Source organism: Phocoena phocoena, chromosome 10 (assembly GCF_963924675.1).
Source record: "Phocoena phocoena chromosome 10, mPhoPho1.1, whole genome shotgun sequence".
NCBI classification, from domain to species: domain Eukaryota; kingdom Metazoa; phylum Chordata; class Mammalia; order Artiodactyla; family Phocoenidae; genus Phocoena; species Phocoena phocoena.
In genome coordinates, this window is record NC_089228.1 from 37,876,278 (window position 1) to 37,895,219 (window position 18,942).

General features: G+C 56.9%; 4 protein-coding genes across 5 annotated transcripts; 3 read left to right on the forward strand and 1 right to left on the reverse strand.

Moving 5' to 3' along the window:
• The first annotated feature begins 1,022 nt into the window (after positions 1–1,022).
• TMEM115 (transmembrane protein 115) lies at positions 1,023–6,087 on the forward strand. The gene is made up of 2 exons (XM_065886141.1): positions 1,023–2,283; positions 5,298–6,087. The coding sequence occupies exons 1-2, from the start codon at positions 1,433–1,435 to the stop codon at positions 5,500–5,502; spliced, it is 1,056 nt and encodes a 351-aa protein (XP_065742213.1). The 5' UTR covers positions 1,023–1,432; the 3' UTR covers positions 5,503–6,087.
• Positions 6,088–6,922: 835 nt separating this feature from the next.
• Positions 6,923–9,716, reverse strand: CYB561D2 (cytochrome b561 family member D2). Of its 2 annotated transcripts, XM_065884578.1 has the most exons (4): positions 9,527–9,716; positions 8,955–9,103; positions 8,439–8,476; positions 6,923–7,744 (listed from the first exon to the last, which is right to left on the reverse strand). In XM_065884578.1, the coding sequence occupies exons 2-4, from the start codon at positions 9,079–9,081 to the stop codon at positions 7,241–7,243; spliced, it is 669 nt and encodes a 222-aa protein (XP_065740650.1). In that variant the 5' UTR covers positions 9,082–9,103; positions 9,527–9,716; the 3' UTR covers positions 6,923–7,240. The 2 variants fall into 2 exon arrangements, with proteins under 2 accessions (XP_065740650.1, XP_065740649.1); XM_065884577.1 differs by having other exon boundaries at positions 8,955–9,585.
• NPRL2 (NPR2 like, GATOR1 complex subunit) lies at positions 9,714–13,056 on the forward strand. Its single transcript, XM_065884576.1, has 11 exons — positions 9,714–9,916; positions 10,446–10,537; positions 10,639–10,807; positions 10,976–11,084; positions 11,458–11,594; positions 11,686–11,783; positions 11,903–11,939; positions 12,058–12,151; positions 12,227–12,344; positions 12,610–12,752; positions 12,839–13,056. Exons 1-11 carry the CDS (start codon positions 9,839–9,841, stop codon positions 12,904–12,906), a joined length of 1,143 nt encoding a protein of 380 aa, XP_065740648.1. The 5' UTR covers positions 9,714–9,838; the 3' UTR covers positions 12,907–13,056.
• Positions 13,057–14,383: 1,327 nt separating this feature from the next.
• ZMYND10 (zinc finger MYND-type containing 10) lies at positions 14,384–18,415 on the forward strand. Its single transcript, XM_065885518.1, has 12 exons — positions 14,384–14,475; positions 14,730–14,838; positions 16,027–16,143; positions 16,258–16,311; positions 16,429–16,566; positions 16,644–16,732; positions 16,822–16,922; positions 17,258–17,430; positions 17,677–17,802; positions 17,885–18,006; positions 18,127–18,252; positions 18,340–18,415. The coding sequence occupies exons 1-12, from the start codon at positions 14,384–14,386 to the stop codon at positions 18,413–18,415; spliced, it is 1,323 nt and encodes a 440-aa protein (XP_065741590.1).
• Positions 18,416–18,942: the final 527 nt, after the last annotated feature.

The following is an 18,942-nucleotide window of genomic DNA, read 5'->3' on the forward strand; positions in this document are numbered from 1 at the left end:
CTGTGCACACGTCGGCAGTTGTACTGAGATCAGTGGCAGAAAGGAAGGGATTCTGCACTTTATAAATGTACTTTGTCATACATTTATTTTAATTATATGCATATTAAAAAAATAATATACAAAAAACAAAAATCAGTTTTGCACAGGACACAACCTACCTGAAGCCACCGTTGCAGTGAGGTGGAGACCCAAGGCCAGCCTGACCTAAGTTTGTGGAGAGACCTCTCTCTTCATCAGGATCAGCGATTGACTGTGGTGAGGAAGAGAGTCACTAAGAGAAGTCCAGTCTCACCCCTTTGGGGGCTGGAGATCTGAGTTCCGGTATGGGCTCCACCTCATTTGTAACAAGGGCAGCCTGGGCAACACACTCACTGAGCACCCAGGGTGGACTGGCATTATACACGCCAGTCCCCTTAGATCCTCACGGTAGGTCCTGTCATCATCCCCATTTTACTGTCCATGAAACTGGGTTTCAACAAAGTTCGGGAATTTGGCCATTGTCACACAGCCGCCAAAACGCAGAGCAAGAATTCCAACCTGGATCAGGCACACACCAGACCGCGGAAGTTCCAGGAGTTCGCGCCCCCTGGACCATCCAACATTCCTACCTGCACACCTGCCCACTAGGACACACCCACTCAGATAAACAGGCACACACTGAGCCAATCCTTCCGGGAAATTCAGCACGCGCGTGGCCTGCAACTGTGCTGCCGCTGGTACCCGCTGCTCTCCAGAGGTTAGCGATGCCCGTTCACCCTCCGCCACCTCTGGAGAACCGACGGAAACGGTCCTGAGAACTACAACTCCCAAGCACACCCTCCTCTTCCGGCGCACAGCCTCCTGGGACTTGTTGTTCTACCCAGAACCCTGATATCCGCCGGTCCCGGCTCCGGCCGAGGACTCCATGTCCCAGCATGCCGCGGAACCGCAAGGCCGACGTTCAGAGGGCCTCCTGCAGCCTCTCCGGGCGCGCAGGCGCAGCGCCGCTGTTTGTCGGCGCCTGAGAAGGGAGGAGGTACGGTCGAAGCCGAGGCCGAGGCGGAGCTGACCAGACTTGGACTCCGACCCAGAACCAGCCTCCAGTCCCGCGTCGACCGTAGGGCCCCAGAGTGGATGGAGAAGATCGAGCCCTGAGATCACCGCCATTCCGGTCGGCGCGGTGGCCACACAGAGCAGGCAGTTAGGCGTGCCTAAACTGCCCAGGGTCTTCCCTCAGATCCCCGGCGAGGGGCCTAGGCCCCGGCCCCGCGACCAGGCCCGGCTCTGCCCTTTGGGACCGGAGTCGACCCGACCGGAAGTGGAGCTTTCACCGGGGCCATAGGCCAGTGACTAGGTCGGACCCGGGCCTCCCGTCGGGGCCGGACTGGGACGAGGCCCCGGGGAGGCCCCTAGCCCACTAAACCCTTTCCTAAGGCCGACGCCCGCCAGGAAGATGCAGCGCGCCCTACCGGGCGCCCGCCAACACTTGGGGGCCATCCTGTCCAGCGCCAGCGTGGTGGTGAAGGCTCTGTGCGCTGCGGTACTATTTCTCTACCTGCTGTCCTTCGCCGTGGACACGGGCTGCCTGGCGGTCACCCCAGGCTACCTCTTTCCACCCAACTTCTGGATCTGGACCCTGGCCACCCATGGGCTGATGGAACAGCATGTGTGGGATGTGGCCATCAGCCTGGCCACAGTGGTGGTGGCTGGACGTTTGCTGGAGCCCCTCTGGGGGGCCTTGGAGCTGCTCATCTTCTTCTCAGTGGTGAACGTGTCTGTGGGGCTACTGGGGGCCTTCGCCTACCTCCTCACCTACATGGCTTCCTTCAACTTGGTGTACCTTTTCACTGTCCGCATCCACGGCGCCCTGGGCTTCCTAGGTGGTGTCCTGGTGGCACTCAAGCAAACCATGGGGGACTGTGTGGTCCTGCGAGTGCCTCAGGTGCGTGTCAGTGTGGTGCCCATGCTGCTCTTGGGGCTGCTGCTGCTGCTGCGGCTGGCCACACTGCTCCAGAGCCCAGCGCTGGCCTCCTATGGCTTTGGGCTGATCTCCAGTTGGGTGTATCTTCGCTTCTACCAGCGCCATAGCCGAGGCCGAGGCGACATGGCCGACCACTTTGCCTTTGCCACCTTCTTCCCTGAGATCCTGCAGCCTGTGGTGGGGCTGTTGGCGAACTTGGTGCATGGCCTCCTGGTGAAGGTAAAGATATGCCAGAAGACAGTGAAGCGCTATGATGTGGGTGCCCCATCCTCCATCACCATCAGCCTCCCAGGCACAGACCCTCAAGACGCAGAGCGGAGAAGGTACTGTGGAATCTTCCAAAACCTTGTCGAGCTAGGATAGTATTATTAATCAAGTCACATTCCATCTGTTGAGGTGCTTGCTGTATGTAGGCTGGCAGCCTACAGTCAGATGTCGGGGCGGATTCAGAAAGAGAGAAAAGCCAGCTTGTGGCCTGGAGCTCAGCATTTAAGTGTCTGGGCTGCAGGAGGTGCTTTCCAAAATTAGGGAGTAAAAGTGGCCTTTCTCACCACTCAGGCCGCTTAAGTTTCAAGAAATGCCCTGCTTCCTTTTGAGCTGTGTGAAGGGCAAATGGAGAGCCAGTTACACGTAACCCTGGCCTTGTCTCAGAATCTCCAAACCCTAGACACTGGTCCTGTGGGAGCCAGAAACAACCTGCTGGTCCTTCTTCCCCTGTGAGAGAGGGACAGAGAAGGAAACATGGGATCCTTAAGAGATGGTCTGGGCCACCCTAGTTTCCAAACGCTGGACTACACCCTCTTCCTGAGCCTTAATTCAGATGTTGTGCTTCTCTGCCGCTTATTTATTGAGAGGGAAGCCTGGGGTATAACTAGACTTAGACACACCCCCTCACCCCCACCACCCCCGCCTACTCTGGCAGGCATGTGTCACCAAACCCAGGGGACAGCCACATGACCCACCGCGGGAGCCTGATGACCACACCAGGAAGTGGAGACAACCTTTTCATTATCTGTAAACCAAGCCATCTGCACCATCAGGAATCCCAACTGAATTATTCACTGAATGCACCTTGGCCAGGGCAGGACAGATCTTTTTTAATCCATCTCTTTCTGTCTCTCCCAGGTCTGTGGACTTACCAGAGTGGTCACAGCTCTGTTTCCAACATTATTCTTTTTTTTTTTTTTTTAATTTTATTTATTATTTTTGGCTGCGTCGGGTCTTCATCGCTTCGCGCGGGCTTTCTGTAGCTGCGGTGAGCGGTGGCTACTCTTCATTGCAGTGCGCGGGCTTCTCTTGTTGCAGAGCACAGGCTCTAGGCGCATGGGCTTCAGTAGTTGTGGCTCGTGGGCTCTAGAGCACAGGCTCAGTAGTTGTGGCGCACGGGCTTAGTTGCTCCACAGCATGTGGGATCCTCCCTGGCCAGGGATCGAACCCGTGTCCCCTGCATTGGCAGGCGGATTCGTAACCACTGCGCCACCAGAAGCCCCCTCAACATTATTTTTGAGTGTTTTCTTTGATGCAGTTACTTGAGTAGTGAAATTTAGAGCAGGCTCTGTTCATACTGTCTGCATTTGTCAAAGCCTTCTGCTTTTGCTCACCTGTGAAATGAGTTCTTAGCAGGCAGCTTTATGAATTCAGCTGGAGTTGTCCCTGTGCTTACTCTCCACTGGGGCTGTGGGCCACACCCCTTTCTTGAAGGAGTTTCCAGCTGGGGAAGGCCACAGATTACTATGGTCCAAGGTGGCAGGTGTTAAAAAGTACACACAGCATGCTGCAGAGCTTAATTGTGGGCTCTACAGTTTGTGTCTCTGTGGCTGATGAATCCTAAAGACCGAGGTCTCTATTAACCTTATCCAGTGGAAGCGATGCGGTCAGGAGGGCTGGGCCTGGTAGAAACTGAGCTGTCCTCGGAGCTGTTCAGGTGATCCCAGGCCACAGTGGTGGCCCCTCCCCCAGTGGAGATCTTGGATTGTTAGGGTTGGCTGAACATTCAAAAAACCTCTACGCAGCCCCAAGAAAATGGACAGGTGGAGGCAGACTGGGGTGGGGGGTGTCAGGAAGTGGGTTCTTGGCATAGTCTTGTGGTTGTTACCTTGCTTGGGGATGGGGGTTACTCCACCAACCAGTTTGACATCTTGCTGCGTGCCATTCCCTGACCCAAAGAGCTAGTGAAAGTGGGAGGCAGGGGTTCCTACCTTTGACCCTTGTGAGGGAGTGATTAGCATGCCACCATCTCTCTACCTTGGCAGGCTTTAAACAGAATTGACAAGGCAGTCTCCAGAATGGGAGCCTGGGTCGCAGCATCCTGTCTGTGCCAAGTTGCCATGGTGCCAGGCTGGAGGACAGGGTGGAAGTGTGCTGGGGCTTTCTGTGCCTATGTTGTTGTTGTCCCTCTTGTCATGTTCCCTGGCATGGTGGAGATTTTGGTTTTCTGCTGGAACATGGAAGGCTATACAGGTCCCCCATGCTGGTGGCACAGACTTGGAGGCATCAGGGATCCACAGTGACCACTAGTAGAAGTGTTACCTGGCAGCATGGGCATCCCAACTCCTGGTGGGCAGGGTCCCAAGTGCACGTATATACTTTCTTCTAGCGAACTTTCCCACCTCCCCGCAGAGTGGGGTCTCCAGGGGTCTGCCCAGTGAAACCAGTAGGCTCTGGCCTGTGCCCTACCCACATGGATTGTTTCTCCTTCCTCTCCTCCTGCTAGGACGCTGTGTGTTCCTGCTCTAACACAGGTCCTGGTGGGTTTGGAGATCCTTCTCGGAAGGAGAATATTAGAGTCAGTTAGGAGGGGTGAGCTGACCCAGGTTGGCCCTGCTTCCCAGGCTGAGAGCCAAGGCAGGTGCTTGAGTTCCAAACTTCCCCACAGACCCTTGCCAGGAGGCTCAAAATACTCCTAACAAGGAGAGGGGGAGAAGTAATGCCTTGAATGTGATGCCAGTGCCCAGCAGAAACTCACATGTCCAGGGACTTGCCCTTCCACCTGTCTGCCCAGGGACACCAGCTTTGCCCAACCTTAGGCACCATCCTCAGAACCATTCCTGGGGCTGGCCTGTGGGCAGACTGGCAGGCACCCAGCTGGCCTTCTCAGCCTGGAGGTGCCCCAGCTATGGAAGGAAGGCCCTACAGCCTTTGGGTCCTCGTTCTGATGGCAGAGTGTGCCCTAATCCAATCCCTGTGGAGCCCTGGGTCCTGTATGGGGAAGGAGAACCCATAGGGTTCTGAGAGAGGAGTGTGAGCAGTACGGCATGTCAGTTTCCTGGGGGAAAGAGTGCAGGGCATGAGCCAAGTTCAGATCCCGAGTGACCTGTCATCTTTCCCCTGGTCCCAGGCAACTGGCTCTGAAGGCCCTCAACGAGCGGTTGAAGCGAGTGGAGGACCAGTCCGTCTGGCCCAGCATGGAAGACGATGAAGAGGAGGCTGGGGCCAAGGTGGATAGCCCTCTGCCGTCAGACAAGGGCCCCACGCTCCCAGGGAAGGGGCCTGTCCCAGAATCCAGCCTGATCACCTTTGAGCCAGCTCCCCCGAAGCTGTAACTCTAGACCACCTTGAGTGTAGCACCTCTTCTCCCAAGCCCCCCTTGACACACCCTCAGCTACTCCAGGGCACTGACTGCTCTGAGGAGAGGGAAGAAGGCCTGCTGGGGGTTGCCACAGACTTCTGCTATTTCTCGCCAACACTACCCAGGATTCTTGCTACCTGGTTCCAACTCCAGACAACCACTATGCCAGGCATGGGGCCTCTGAAGCACAGCCAGCCCAGGCCATCTGAGGTAAGACTGTACCTCAGCAGGCAGCCTCAGGCAAGTGGCTGCAGGGGCACTGGTGCCATGGCTCCTAAGCCAACCCTCACACCTGATACTGGTTGCCGAGAGCCCTGAGCCAAGGCAAGGATTTGCCAAAAACATTCTGGGGGTCCAGCCAGTGCAGGAGCCAGTGCAGGGCTGTACATCCCTGCCCGCCCACAAAGAGACTACATTCATGTCAAGATTTCTGATTCCCTCTGCTGTGGCCATAGCTGCTTCTGGGCCAGAACAGTCACAGCTCCCAGGTATTTTCTACAGGACCACTTGAGTGGGCAGCCAAGCCCAGCCTCGCAGTATCAATAAAGCAGTTCTTTGAGGTATGGCTCCTGGGCTCTGTTAGACCACCTTGTGCAGCCCCCTCATCATGCTCAACTGCAGTTAGACAGGGACTTAACTCTAAGTTCAAGGGCTTGGTCACCAAAGCTACTCCAGCTGGATAAAAAGCCCATTGCCCTTATCCCCTTCCCCCCATCACACTCCCCCTTGCCTCACCACCACATGCCCACTGTCAAGCAGTCTTCCCACAGCTGTCACCTCAGGCTCTTACTTACTTTCTGCCTCCCTGCACTACCTGGTGAAGGAGGCCCTGCCTGGAGGACCTGATAATTAAGCGCCTCTCTATCATAAGGAGTTGTTCTTATCCATGGCTCACCTCCAAGACAGAGTGGTCAGGGCCTGACACCTAGGGAGGCAGCCCATCCCCAGCTCCCATCCTGTCATTGCCCAGATTTGACCACCACAGTCTAGAAACTCCAATATAGTGAGCAGCTGGGAGACTGAAATACACACAGCCGCACCATTCACAGCTATAGCCCTCGGGCCTGCTAGGGCCCTGGGTGGCATGGGGTGCTTAGCCAGATCCGGGGGGCTAGTGTGCCAAGAGAGCTTTAGCCCCTCAGTGAGCAGCCAGGGACAGGTCCCCATCTTGCCCAGCTGCCCATTTTTTCATACTGATGGCATTAGCAAGAACTATCCCCAGCTTTGGACTGTTCCTCCCATCCAGTCTTTTCAGTCTTTATATATATATATATATATATATATATTTGGCTGCGCCTCACGGCACGTGGGATCAAACCCACGCCCCCTGCATTGGAAGTGCGGAGTCTTAACCACCAGACCACCGGGAAAGTCCCTTCAGTCTCTTTTAAAATTTTATTTTACTTTTTTATCTCATTTCTGGACATACCAGCACAAGTTGAGTTGCTGTGGGCAGGGGGCAGTCTTGAAACCCAACTTCATCCAGACACATGATCCATAAACTCCTCTGGGATGGCAGAGAAAGAAGGAAAGGAGAGGTACTCCAGCATGAGGAGCAAGTAATAGTGTCACACAAAGGACTCCAGCTACCCGTGACCGCACCAGTGCCTGAGGTGTCCCGTGACCAAGTCAACTGAGAGAGTCCAGGAGGTCTCAGCCCCGGCTACCACACTGAGGGGCAAATCCAGGCTTCCCCTGGTTCTGGGAAGAGCTCATGGCTGGATCCTCTTGCGGTACAGGTAGGCGTTGCTCACCTGGTTCATAATGACCAAGCTGGTAACGACAGGGCATAGCACAGCCAGGTACCAGACCCCACCAGTGACTGTGGCAGTGAACCAGAGTGAGTACATGCCCAACAAGAGGCTGGCACTACCCAGAAGGTAGCCCACCAACCCAGAAGTGGCATGGTACAGCTTGAGCTTGGCCAGGGGCCATCGAGGCAGCAATTTGGGGTAGAGCAGCCCCACCCCACCTGAGCACTGCAGCCCTGCCCACAGCACAGCTAGCAGCCCTGCCCGCCCATGCCACGTGGCCAGGTGGGCTTTGCCAAGCTGTTCCTTGTGAAGGATGACAAGGCCCAGGCCCAGCAGTGCACACAGCAGGGCTAGCAGCTGCAGAACCCAGTGGCAGCGTGCTCGGCCCTTCCGCGAGAGGGAGCGCAGCAGCGAACTCTCAGGAGAGAACACCAGCAGTGCCTCGGTCATCAGGAAAGAGAACTGGGGAGACAGGGATGGGACACTAAATGAGAGTGCTGCCCAGCAGAAGGGAAGAAAGCTTTAGATATAACCTAAGCTGCCAGCTAGTGTGGGCAGATTCCGCTTCATTCTCTCCCCACTAACGAGTATCTATTTGGTGGCACAAGAGTGGAGAACTCCATCTGGGACAGAACATCTGCTCTGAGTAACCAGCAAGAGGTACCTCTCCACACTGCTTCTAGGTGCCATTCTGAAATGTCATCTCTGCTGTGCTACCCAGCAAACACAAGGTTTGAGATGTGGCAGTTATAAATGATTCACAAGCTTTGTTTTTCTGACACAGGACTGGATACAATTTCTTGGCAAGAGTTGGCCACATGGGTGCACTGTTTCAGGAAAATTAGGTGCATCACTATAAATTAAGGTGAAAAGGGACACAGGTATACCCAAATGCATATTCTAAGCCTCCTGCCTGGAGGTGGACGAAGCCTCATTTTGTGCTTAGACAAACCCATTTGCCCTGCATCTCGAATACTCTAGTTCAAGCGTGGGATATAAACTATAGGCAGGAGTTGGAGCATACAGTGCATCTAACCCCACATCCCATTACTCCAAACAGATATTAAGTGTTCATTAACATTTAGAGGGCGCTAAGACCACCACCCATAGCTATGCTCCCTCCCATCCCTAAGAGCTGGCCAGGCCCACTACTTACAGCCAAAGACATAAGCACAGGGTGCCAGGAGAAGAGACCTGGAATGAGAAGAGGAAGCCTCGTGAAGCTGAAGCAAGAAGAACCCAGCCACGCCAATCCCCACAGACTGAGGAGTATGAGTAGCTCATCGCCCAAGGAGGTGCTGCCAAAATGCAAGCCTTCTTGCTGCAACAAACTGACCCCATACCTATCATCTCTTCCTTGACCCTCCCTGGATCAGAAGCCATGCTTTGCCACTCCTCTGGCAGTCCTCCCTCCTTCCCCTTCCCCCTGCCACTTTGCAAGAGGCAGCTAAGTGGAGCACCAAGACAAGAGAAGCCAGGTACTCTATGGGACCTGGCCAAGCTGGCAGAGCCCCAACTCTCATCTATTCCACCCCACTTATTCCTCCAGCATAGCATGTCCCTCAGCCAACCAGGCCTTTCCCAGGAGTCAGATCCAAGGCTTACTATTGCCCCTGCTCCCCAGGAAAAGTGACACTTTCCTTCCCAAAAGCCAATTATGAATTCTACTTACTGGAGCCAGGCCTGGAAAGTACAGCCACAAAGATGGTGAAGCCCAGGGCCACAACGTGAGCAGCAGCCCCAGATGCAGTGCGCAGAGCTCGGTATATGTGCGACTCGGTCTCCACAGAAAGGGCCATGGTCAACCAGGTCGGCTGTAGCCTGAAAGCATAGCAGAGTAAGCAAGGGTCTCTGGTGCCCGCTGTCCACTCCTTTCACTGGAGCAAGGGTTGTGGGGCAGGAATGCCACTCTCTTCCAAAAAGTTAAGGTAGGAACGGACAGTACCAAGGCAGGCACCAGGAATAGTCGAGGACTGGTGGCCTGTCAGCGTGTACCCGCATCTGAATTGGCACTGATCACTGGCCCACCTTCCAGGTAAGATAGGTAAGGCCGTGTAATAGACTACAAATCCCAGCGTGCACCACGCCGTCGCCGGGCGGGAGCGCCTGCTGGAAGGGCGTGAAGCACTACGGGAGTTGTAGTTCCCAGTTGCGTCGAAATTACGGCCTGAGTCCCTTTGCGCACAGCCTCCCCACTTGCCGCTGGCATGCTTCCCCTACACGCTAGGGATTCGCCTGCCTCACCCGCAGCGCCGACCTGACGAGGTGGTTCCCTCCCGAGAAAGTGGGTTACTCGGGGCTCTGCCGCTCGCCTTGCCGCTCCGTCGCGGAGCCTCTTAACTTCCGGGTGCGACGCCTGTCCATCCGGGACTTCCTGGGACAGTCCCCCGCAGCCACACGGCTGAGTCGTGCTGCACAGGCGCAGTTGAGCAGATGGCCTCACGGGTGTTCAGTGCGCAGGCGTGCTTGACCAGGCAGCCCAAACCTCCGAGCTGTTTCTGACAGGTGCTCCCAGGGACAGTGGCGCCAGCTACGGACCCCGGCCCCACTAGCTCCATGGGCAGTAGCTGCCGCATCGAATGCATATTCTTCAGCGAGTTCCACCCCACGCTGGGACCCAAGATCACCTATCAGGTGCCATCCGGGCTCGCGGGGCATGGGAGGCAAGGTAGAGGGACGCTCGGGGGAGTTCAGCCAGATGCCTGGAAGCGGTGGAACCCAGTGCCCCGTGCTGCACGCAGGCACGCCACCCCTTCATTCGCGGAAAATCGTGAACCAAAAGTATATTCAGACCCAGTCCCAGGCTCCCGGTGTGGCAAGGCAAACAAACATTCACATAGGCAGTGATTGTGGGAAATCGGGCTGTGGGGGCCCAGGGGAGGTGCCAGGTTCTACGAGAGGTGTGAGTGGTGATCCACTAGTATCCCTGGATGCATCGGAATTTAGGTGAGGCAGGAGTGTGCCAGGTGGAGGGAACAGCGTATGCAAAAGCCAGGAGGTAGGTGAGAACATAATGTGTGTTTGGAAACACAAAAGAGTGGGCCTGGGTGGATGGGAGAGAGGAGAAACCCTGGAAAAGAGGGATTAGGTCTTGGGGCTCACCCTGTGTATTCCACCTAGTTATAAGGTCCACTAAGGGGATTCTTGTCACTCCCTTCCACAGGTCCCCGAGGACTTCATCTCCCGGGAGCTGTTTGACACCGTCCAGGTGTACATCATCACTAAGCCAGAGCTGCAGAATAAGCTCATCACTGTGTGAGGCCCTAGCTGGGGGGTTGGGAGGGTTCCCAGGAGGAGTGGAAAGACTTGGGTGTGAGAGGAGCCTGACTCTGTTCCCATCTGTTCCCCTCGTCCAGCACAGCCATGGAGAAGAAACTGATTGGCTGCCCCGTGTGCATCGAGCACAAGAAGTACAGCCGCAATGCCCTGCTCTTCAACCTAGGCTTCGTGTGTGATGCCCAGGCCAAGACTTGTGCCCTTGAGCCCATCGTCAAAAAGCTGGCTGGCTACCTGACCACACTGGAGGTATGCAACACGATGGGCTTGGGTGGATGGGCTTGGGTGGATGGGCAGGCAGAGTTAGGGAAGGTGTTCGCATGTCTCCAAAGCCCTCCAGACCCGGGAACCTTCCAGAGTAGGATGCCAGCCAAGGGTCCTGGGGTGTGCCCACCATGCTGTCCATGCTCCATCCAGCTAGAGAGCAGCTTCGTGTCCACGGAGGAGAGCAAACAGAAGTTGGTGCCCATCATGACCATCTTGCTGGAGGAGCTAAATGCCTCAGGCCGGTGCACTCTGCCCATCGGTATGGCCCAGCCTCTGTAAGGACAGCAGAGGGGTCAAGGAGGGATGGGAAAGTGTCAGGGGAAGGTGAGCCCAGTCAAGGACAAGACTCGTGAACAAATTGGTGGCCAGGAAATAGCCATGAGCTGAGCTGATGATGTCCAGGGCCCAGTGCGTGATGGGGCTGGAGAGGGGGAGGCCAGTAGAGCTCTCTAGCTCTGCTCCTTGGGCGTGTTCCTTCCGCTGTATGGACCTCAGTCTGTTGCTCCATAAAAGGGGAAGATGGCCCTACCCAGAGTCACCTGCCTGCCTCAAGGGTGGCTGGGAGGACTGGATGGTAATTGATGGCCTCTTGGAATAGATGGCACTGAGGATATGGGTGGGGTTCCCTGCAGATGAGTCTAACACCATCCACTTGAAGGTGATTGAGCAGCGGCCTGACCCTCCTGTGGCCCAGGAGTATGATGTGCCTGTCTTTACCAAAGACAAGGAGGATTTCTTCAACTCACAGTGGGACCTCACCACACAACAGGTATGCTAGCCCTCCCTGGCTATCATGACCTGCGGCTGGCCACAGCCCTGGCCTTATCCCACCCCTACTGACCCTGCTCTTCCCTGCCCAGATCCTGCCCTACATTGATGGTTTCCGCCACGTCCAGAAGATCTCAGCCGAGGCAGACGTGGAGCTCAACCTAGTGCGCATCGCCATCCAGAACCTGCTGTGAGTGGGGAACAGTGACACTCAGGACAGGGTCGCCAGTCAGGAAGAGCCCAGGGGCCTTGAGTGTGGGAGCTGGGAAGGCATGGCCCTCAGAAGCTGAGCACAGCTATCTCCCCCAGGTACTACGGCGTTGTGACACTGGTGTCCATCCTCCAGGTAGGTGTGTCTGGGGTCTGATTAAATGGAGAATGGATCATGTGGCTGAGCCCAATTGGGGCTGTGTCAGACTTCCAAGCCCCTCACTCAGGCCCCTGTGCCTCCTGCTACCCTCCAGTACTCCAATGTGTACTGCCCAACGCCCAAGGTCCAGGACCTAGTAGATGACAAGTCCCTGCAGGAGGCGTGTCTATCCTACGTGACCAAGCAAGGTATTAGCAGGCTCTGGGGGAGGCCATCTCAGGGAGGGCAGGGCCACCTGGAGAGCTGATCCCTGATGCCTACAGGGCACAAGAGGGCCAGTCTCCGGGATGTGTTCCAGCTGTACTGCAGCCTGAGCCCTGGCACTACTGTGAGAGATCTCATTGGCCGCCACCCCCAACAGCTGCAGCACGTTGATGAACGGTCAGAGGGGGATCCCCTGGGGCATGGAAGGTTTGCCTGAGGGCAGGTACACTCTCTGTGTCTCTCCTGAGCCCTGGGTCAGAGAGAAAGCAGGAGATTCCTGATGAGCAGAATCATGTGGCACTGCTACTCCAGGAAGGCTTCCTGGAGGTGATGGGTTTGAAGTCCAGTCTGGTCACTGAAACAAAACTGGAGGGGAGACTGGCCTGGCTAGAAGGAGGCCTGGCCAGAGCATCACCCCTTTCTTCCTCAACCCTCACCCCAGGAAGCTGATCCAGTTCGGGCTTATGAAGAACCTCATCAGGCGACTACAGAAGTATCCCGTGCGGGTGTCTCAGGAGGAGCGGAGCCACCCTGCCAGGCTTTACACAGGTTGCCACAGTTACGATGAGATCTGCTGCAAGACAGGTAGAGGCAGGCAGGACCACTGAGGTGGGGTCAGGGCAGGGTGGCCAGGGCAAGGCTTCTGACCTCACCTCCACCACACCACCCAGGCATGAGCTACCAAGAGCTGGATGAACGGCTGGAAAATGACCCCAACATCATCATCTGCTGGAAGTGAGGCTGGTGGGGGCTGGACCAGGCACACAGCTATGGCTATTCTCTCCTCCTAAGCCCTGCCTGGTGCATGAAGACTAGACCTACAAACTAGTCCATACTGTCTCAAAGTTAACCCTCATTTCTATAAATAAAGTCATCCATTTCAACCTACCTTTATTGAATACTGCCTCTGAGTCAGCCACCAGAGAGAACTTGCAGTGAAAGAAATAGCCATGGTCCGACGCCCTGGAGCACCATCTGGTGGCCAGAACCAACAATGGGCATGTAAAAGTGCCTGCTAATTATAAACTGAAATAAATAGCCAGAAAGAATCAATGGGGAAGCTGAGATGAAAAGTGAGTTGGGATGGGAGCTGAGGCTGCTCTGCATCAGATTCTCAAGGAAGGCCTATCTGAACTGACTTAAATTGAACTCTGAAGGAGGAAGAGTATTCCAGACAGAGGTAACAGGCGCAAAAGCCCTGAAGCAAAAGCCACTTTAGGATGTATGAGGAAGCCAAGGGAAGCCCATGGGGCTGGAACATATTGTAGAAGACAAGGGGGAGAGGGGGAAGAAATGAAGTCCCGAGGTAGGAGAGGGGACAAGAGCCTGATTCTGCAGAGTTGCTGGTAAGCTGCTTTGGACATAGTATTTTGAGGACCAGAGGCAGCCAGATTCACACTCATGTGAGGAAGTAATGTCTCATATACACCTTTAAAAGACTCCTGGTGGGAATTCTCTGGCAGTCCAATGGTTAGGACTTAGGGCTCTCACTGCCGAGGGCCGAGGTTCAATCCCTGGTCGGGGAGCTAATATCCTACATGCCACGCGGCATGGCCAAAAAAAAAAAAAAAGACTCCTGGCTACTCAGGAAGGTCAAGGGTGGAAATGGGTCCAGTAAAAAGACCACAGTAGTTACCTCATGAGAGGTGATGGCAGCCTGGCCTAGGATGGAGAGAAGCTGTGAGCCCTGCGCAGTATTTCGGGTGTAGAGCCAACAAGGTGGAGCTGCGCGCGAGGAATACTGGAGCGAGGAGGCCACGGAGAGGAGCATCCGTGTGGGCGGAGAGGGAGCAGCTACAGGGAGAGCTGGTGGGGGGCGGGCCGACTTGACGTCCATCCGAGGAGGAAGCTAGAACGCAAGAGTTTGTAACTCAGGGAGACCCGTGAGCTGCAGCCAGTTGTGAGGGAGAAAGCTCCAGGAATCTAAGGAGGGTTGCTACCCGTAGCCTGGCAAGCAGGCAGACGCTGGCGTGACGGGACCCAGCGCGGGCCGCCAGCAGGGGCGGGACCCAGGCCGCAATGCGCAGGCGTTGAGCTAACCGTTTCCATGGCGGCGAGGACTCACGCTCCGCAACCGCTCTACAACCGTAGGGCCCCAGACTTCGGCCCCGCAGGAGACCGTGGTCCCCAAGCGTGTCAGCATCCACATCTCAGCGCAGGCCGCTGCTCGCGGTCAGCCGAACCCCACCTTCCCGCTTCCTGTCCCTTGCGCCGACATGGGCGACCTGGAGTTGCTGCTGCCCGGGGAGGCTGACGTGCTAGTGCGGGGACTGCGCAGCTTCCAGCTGCGCGAGATGGGCTCCGGAGGGTGAGGCAGCTGGATCCGGGGTCAGGTGGAGTCATGGGGTCAGAGTCCTTGAGTGGAGGAGTGTGGGCCTGACATTGGGGGGAGGGGTTGCCCAGCGTGGAGGGGCCCCTCGGTGGGGAGGTAAAGCTCTCCGAGACAGGGTTATATGGTCCTGAGCCACCTTGGACCCCGGTTAGGCTTCAGTAGGACCCAGCCCCCACACCCACTCCTACTGCACACATGTGCACCCACATGCACACACCCTGTCTGGGCAGGTGGAACCAGCAGCACGAGAACCTCGAGAAGCTGAACATGCAGGCTATCCTTGATGCCACGGCCAGCCAGGGCGAGCCCATCCAGGAGCTGCTGGTCACCCATGGGAAGGTAGGTTGGAGTCACAGGCAGGGTTCCTGTCTTCTCACCACCCCCCATCCCCACCAGTCTAGCCCTCAGGAACACCCTGGGTGCCTGCACTTCCCTCTGGCTGGCACCCCTGTCCTCCCCAAAGGAAAAGGAAAAGTGTGTTACATATTTGATTTTGCAGCCCTATGGGACAGGGCCCTGGCCTGCCAGGTGGGGTGTAGGATGTGAGTTGATTAGGGAGATAATCCTGGACCCTTGAACAGCCTAGGCTGTAGGGGGAGGGCCCAAGTTCTAAAGGCATTCCTGAATAGACTGTCGGGCTAGAGGGGGGCACCCACTAAAGTGGGGTGGGACTTTGGCATAGAAGAAGGCAACCTTCCCAACATGAGAGAGAGGGAGTTAGAAACCAGGGATTGGCTTAACTGGAATGTGAGCCAGGAGGTGGCACCAGTAGATGACCTGAAATATCTCTTGACAGAAAGATTCCTCTGCAAGGAAAAGGTGGAGCCCCCTACTGGGGTATGAGGTAGGAATAGGGCACTGTGAAGGGCCTTGAATAAGAGCAAGGCCAAGGGCTTCCCTGGTGGCGCAGTGGTTGAGCGTCCGCCTGCCGATGCAGGGAACACGGGTTCGTGCCCCGGTTCGGGAAGATCCCACATGCCGCGGAGCGGCTAGGCCCGTGAGCCATGGCCCGTGAGCCATGGCCCGTGAGCCATGGCCCGTGAGCCATGGCCCGTGAGCCATGGCCGCTGAGCCTGTGCGTCCGGAGCCTGTGCGTCCGGAGCCTGTGCTCCGCAACGGGAGAGGCCACAACAGTGAGAGGCCTGCATACCGCAAAAAAAAAAAAAAAATGAGTGAAAGAACAGGGACGAGAGAGGGAATGAGCAGGAGGCTGGCCTGAGGGGTACACTTGAATGGGGGAGGACCTGACAAGGGCTCAGGTGCAGGGGGAGCATGGCAGCCTGGGGACAAGGTAAGGGCCAGTAATAGGAAGCCTGGGGAATGCCCCCACAGAGAGATGTCGGGTACAGCTGGAAATGAAGGTCTAAGGCCCAGGAGCGAGATCAGGAAGGAATTCATGGAGCAGAGGAGAGTCTGGAGCCCAGGGGAGTTTGAGGAGGGCTGGGCTGGGCTGAGCCAGAGTATGGGAGGGTTGCCAGCCTAAGTAGGCCCACCTCATCATCCCTGTCCTTCCCCTCCCCTTCAAAGATCCCGACGCTGGTGGTGGAGCTGATTGCAGTGGAGATGTGGAAGCAGAAGGTGTTCCCTGTGCTGTGCAGTCTGGAAGACTTCAAGCCCCCAAACACTTTTCCCATTTACATGGTGGTGAGCCATCGGTTCATACCCCTTCCCACCCATTCAAAGGGCCCTGGACTAGAGAGAGTAGCTGGTAGCCCCTATCCCTCTCTCAGCAGCCCTGTCCTCCTCTTTATCTGACAGTTACACCATGAGGCCTCCATCATCAACCTCCTGGAGACAGTATTCTTCCACAAGGTGAGGCACCAGCCCTGCCCATTGGCTAGCCTAGGCCGGGGTCTGGCAGCAAGGGGAGTTGTGTCTGTTTGGCAAGGGCATCAGAGGCAGAATGTTTCCCCTCCACCTGCCCCTCAGGAGGTGTGTGAGTCAGCAGAGGACACCATCTTGGACCTGGTGGACTACTGCCACCGCAAACTGACTCTGTTGGTCGCCCAGAGTGGCCATGGTGGCCCCCCTGAGGAGGAGGAGTCCCAGTATGGCACCCCCATGCAGGTGGGCTGAGGTTTCCAGGGGTTGGCAAGGGCTAGACCCAGGCTCCCCTAGCTTGAACACCACGTGCCCCACCCCAGGAGCTGCAGAAGCAGGCAGAGCTGATGGAATTTGAGATCGCACTGAAGGCCCTCTCAGTGCTGCGCTACATCACAGACTGTGTGGACAGGTGGGCTGTCCTGCTAAGCTGGGGCCTGCAGTGGAGGGCTGGTAGTCTGGGCCTGTAGCCTCAGCTTACCTCTCCATCCACGTCCCTAGCCTTTCCCTGAGCACCTTGAGCCGCATGCTCAGCACCCACAATCTGCCCTGTCTCCTGGTGGAACTGCTGGAGCACAGTCCCTGGAGCCGGCAGGAAGGCGGTAAGGTCCTCCTCCACCTGCCTAAGCCCCAGTTCACTGCTTCCAGGACATCCTCCAGGATTGATGGGGTGGGCAGCTTGCACACAGGCAGAAAACTTTGCCCCCTTGACCACAGAGAATACCAGGATGCCTCACCCAAAGTGGGCCTAGACCTGGACTCTGCAGCAGGCAGGGCCTATGTGTCTACCACTGAGGACTCACCCTGCTCTGAAGTGAGCAGCACCCCAGCATGGGCACATCCTGTGCCCAGACAGTGGTCAGTCCCTAGCCTGCACAGCTGGCTCACTCACAGAGCATGCAACGCCTGCACACGGTATGCTGGTTCCTCTCCCCAGGCAAGCTGCAGCAATTTGAGAGCGGCCGTTGGCAGACAGTGTCCCCCTCAGAGCAGCAAAAGCTGAGCAAGTTGGATGGACAGGTATGGATCGCCCTGTACAATCTGCTGCTAAGCCCTGACGCCCGGGCCCGCTACTGCCTCACAAGCTTTGCCAAAGGACAGCTACTCAAGGTAGGAAACTCCTCCCACACCAGTCACCACCGCCCCAGCACTGCCCCATGCCTCCCTTGATGTTTATTTTTGCCCACTCACCTCAGCCCCAGCCCTGTCTCCACACCTTGGGCCTCAGGTGACACAGCAGCTAGTAGGACATTGGTCCCACTGGCACCCTCAGCTCAGCCCAGTTCAGGCCCTCTTTGTTCCTCAACCCTCTGACCAGCACCGCTTCACACTGGCCTCCCCTGGACACCCTTGCAGCTTCGGGCCTTCCTCACAGACACACTGCTCGACCAGCTGCCCAACCTGGCAGACCTGCAGGGTTTCCTGGCCCACCTGGCCTTGACCGAAGCCCAGCCCCCTAAGAAGGACCTGGTGTTGGAACAGGTGGGCACTAGGAAGTTAGTTGTTCAGGACCACTGCCCACTTTACCAGCTCCTCCCTGCCACTCTCCACTTCTCTTCCCCAGATCCCAGAAATCTGGGAGCGGCTAGAGCGAGAGAACAGAGGCAAGTGGCAGGCTATTGCCAAGCATCAGCTGCAGCATGTATTCAGCCCCTCGGAGCAGGAACTGAGGCTGCAGGCACGAAGGTGAGGCCTGCTGAGCTGGCAGAAAGGGTAGAAGGGAGGCAGAAGACATGGATGTGGGTAGGGCTGCTCCCGTCCACCCACCCACCAGGTCCAGCCAAGTCCTCCTGACCCTTTTCCCAGGTGGGCGGAGACCTACAGACTGGACGTGCTAGAGGCAGTGGCTCCAGAGCAGCCCCGCTGTGCCTACTGCAATGCAGAGGCCTCCAAGCGCTGCTCACGATGCCAGAATGAGTGGTATTGCAGCAGGTGAGGGTATCCTAGGACCTTGGACCCCTGAGTCCCACTGCCATACCTCTCATAGCACGGCATCCTCACTGGCCCATTTGCCTGCAGGGAGTGCCAAGTCAAGCACTGGGAGAAGCATAGAAAGGCTTGTGTCCCGGCAGCCCAGGGTGACAGAGCCAAGTGAAGGCTGCAGCTGCTGAGGGCTGAGCACCCATGCCATACAACCCCATGCCCCTGAACCTCTGGATCTCAGTCCGGCCTCTGCAAGCGCCCCAGCCTCCCAGGTGGTGAGGATAGCAGACGGGAAGAGCTGCTGACCCATCTCCCCCAGCAAAGCACTCGCCACTTCCTGCTCCATCCGGCGGGTAGGCTTAGGGTGCAGCCTCAGCAAGCTGGGGCAGGAAGCCTGGGCCGGGGGCAAGGATCGGATGTGAGGACCCTCTTCCTCCAGTACAGTAAAGCTAGCTTCCAGAAACACGCCTGTTTCCGCGTGGCCCTTTGAGGTCGTCGTGGTTGTTAGGGGGAGGGGAATTGCTCGCTAGATGAAGGGAGGATAGGAAACGGAGGGCGGGGACTCCGCGAGAGCAGCCCCTCGCTGAGCCCGCCGCCCCACTCCGCCTGCGGGCCGACACAGCCCGGGCGCCCAGGTTTCCATTGCGCCTCTCTCCTCCGCTCTCCCGCCGCTCTGCCTGAATCCCGGGGGCGGCACCG